The sequence below is a fragment of the Leptonychotes weddellii genome, unplaced genomic scaffold (assembly GCF_054177405.1).
Source record: "Leptonychotes weddellii isolate Sample4059 unplaced genomic scaffold, ASM5417740v2 HiC_scaffold_30869, whole genome shotgun sequence".
Taxonomy (NCBI): Eukaryota; Metazoa; Chordata; class Mammalia; order Carnivora; family Phocidae; genus Leptonychotes; species Leptonychotes weddellii.
The window spans coordinates 453-1,480 of record NW_027905409.1 but is presented as its reverse complement, the minus strand read 5'-3'; the positions used below and the strand labels follow the sequence as shown (position 1 = coordinate 1,480).

At 38.0% G+C, this 1,028-nt stretch overlaps 1 protein-coding gene across 1 annotated transcript; it reads right to left on the bottom strand.

Annotated features, from left to right (window-relative positions):
• Window positions 1–8: 8 nt before the first annotated feature.
• LOC102732229 (olfactory receptor 4A15-like) lies at window positions 9–602 on the bottom strand (the record flags this gene model as incomplete). Its single annotated transcript, XM_006728609.2, has 1 exon — window positions 9–602. A coding segment is annotated over exon 1 (594 nt), but the record flags the coding sequence as incomplete, so codon positions are not given.
• Window positions 603–1,028: the final 426 nt, after the last annotated feature.

Sequence of the window (1,028 nt, the reverse complement as noted above, 5' to 3'; positions counted from 1 at the left end):
TCATTGGCAACCACAGTGAGGCCAATAACGTAGGTGTCAGTGCAGGCAAGTTTTAATAATGGGTACATGTCACAGATGAAGTGGTCGATGACATTAGGACCACAGAAGGGAAGGTTGTAAACAGAGAGAAGTTTAACTACAGCATGTAAAAAACCTCCAAACCAGGCCGACAGCAGCAAGAGAACACACAGCCGTTGATTCATGATTGTCAAATAATGCAAGGGTTTGCAGATGGCCACGTAGCGGTCATAGGCCATGACCACCAGGAGTAAAATCTCAGCACCACCAAATAAGTGCCCTATAAAGAGCTGAGACATGCAAGCTTGGAAGGAAATGGTTTTCTTCTCATAGAGTAAGTCTATAATCATATTTGGAGTAACTGTAGTAGAATAAACAGCATCCATAAATGATAAGTAACCAAGAAAGAAGTACATAGCGGCATCCAGGGTTGGGCTGATCACCACAGTCACCACAATGAGTAAGTTGCCCACCATTGTCATGATGTAGATGATCAAGAACACAACAAATAATATTTTCTGACCTTGGAGGCTCTCGGTGAGCCCCAAGAGAACAAACTCAGTCACGTTGTTTCTGTGTTCCATATGTTCTTTTGCATGTCCTTATTTCACAGTTCAAGATAAAATTAGCTATGAATATAATGATTATGGGCGACTTCCTGAAATCTTAACACAATTTCTTTTTTCTTTCAACAAATAGGCATTATAATTTCTTATGTTCCAGTACTTTCAGCAATTAAAATACAAGGCTGATTAAAACATGCTCCTTAACCTCAGCAGTCTTGCAGACTAAGGCAGAGATAAGTCATTAAAGACACTGTGGGAAAAGGACACATTAATAAATAAATGGGTTGCTACAACCAGCTTTTTAACAGGAAGCTAGTAAAATTATACATATGGCGAATTCCTCAGATAAAAATTTAAATGGATTAAGGTTAATGAAAAACTAAAACAAGATTTTTATTTACTTCCCAGTTAAAAAAAGAGATGACTTTATAACTTTTAGGGTCC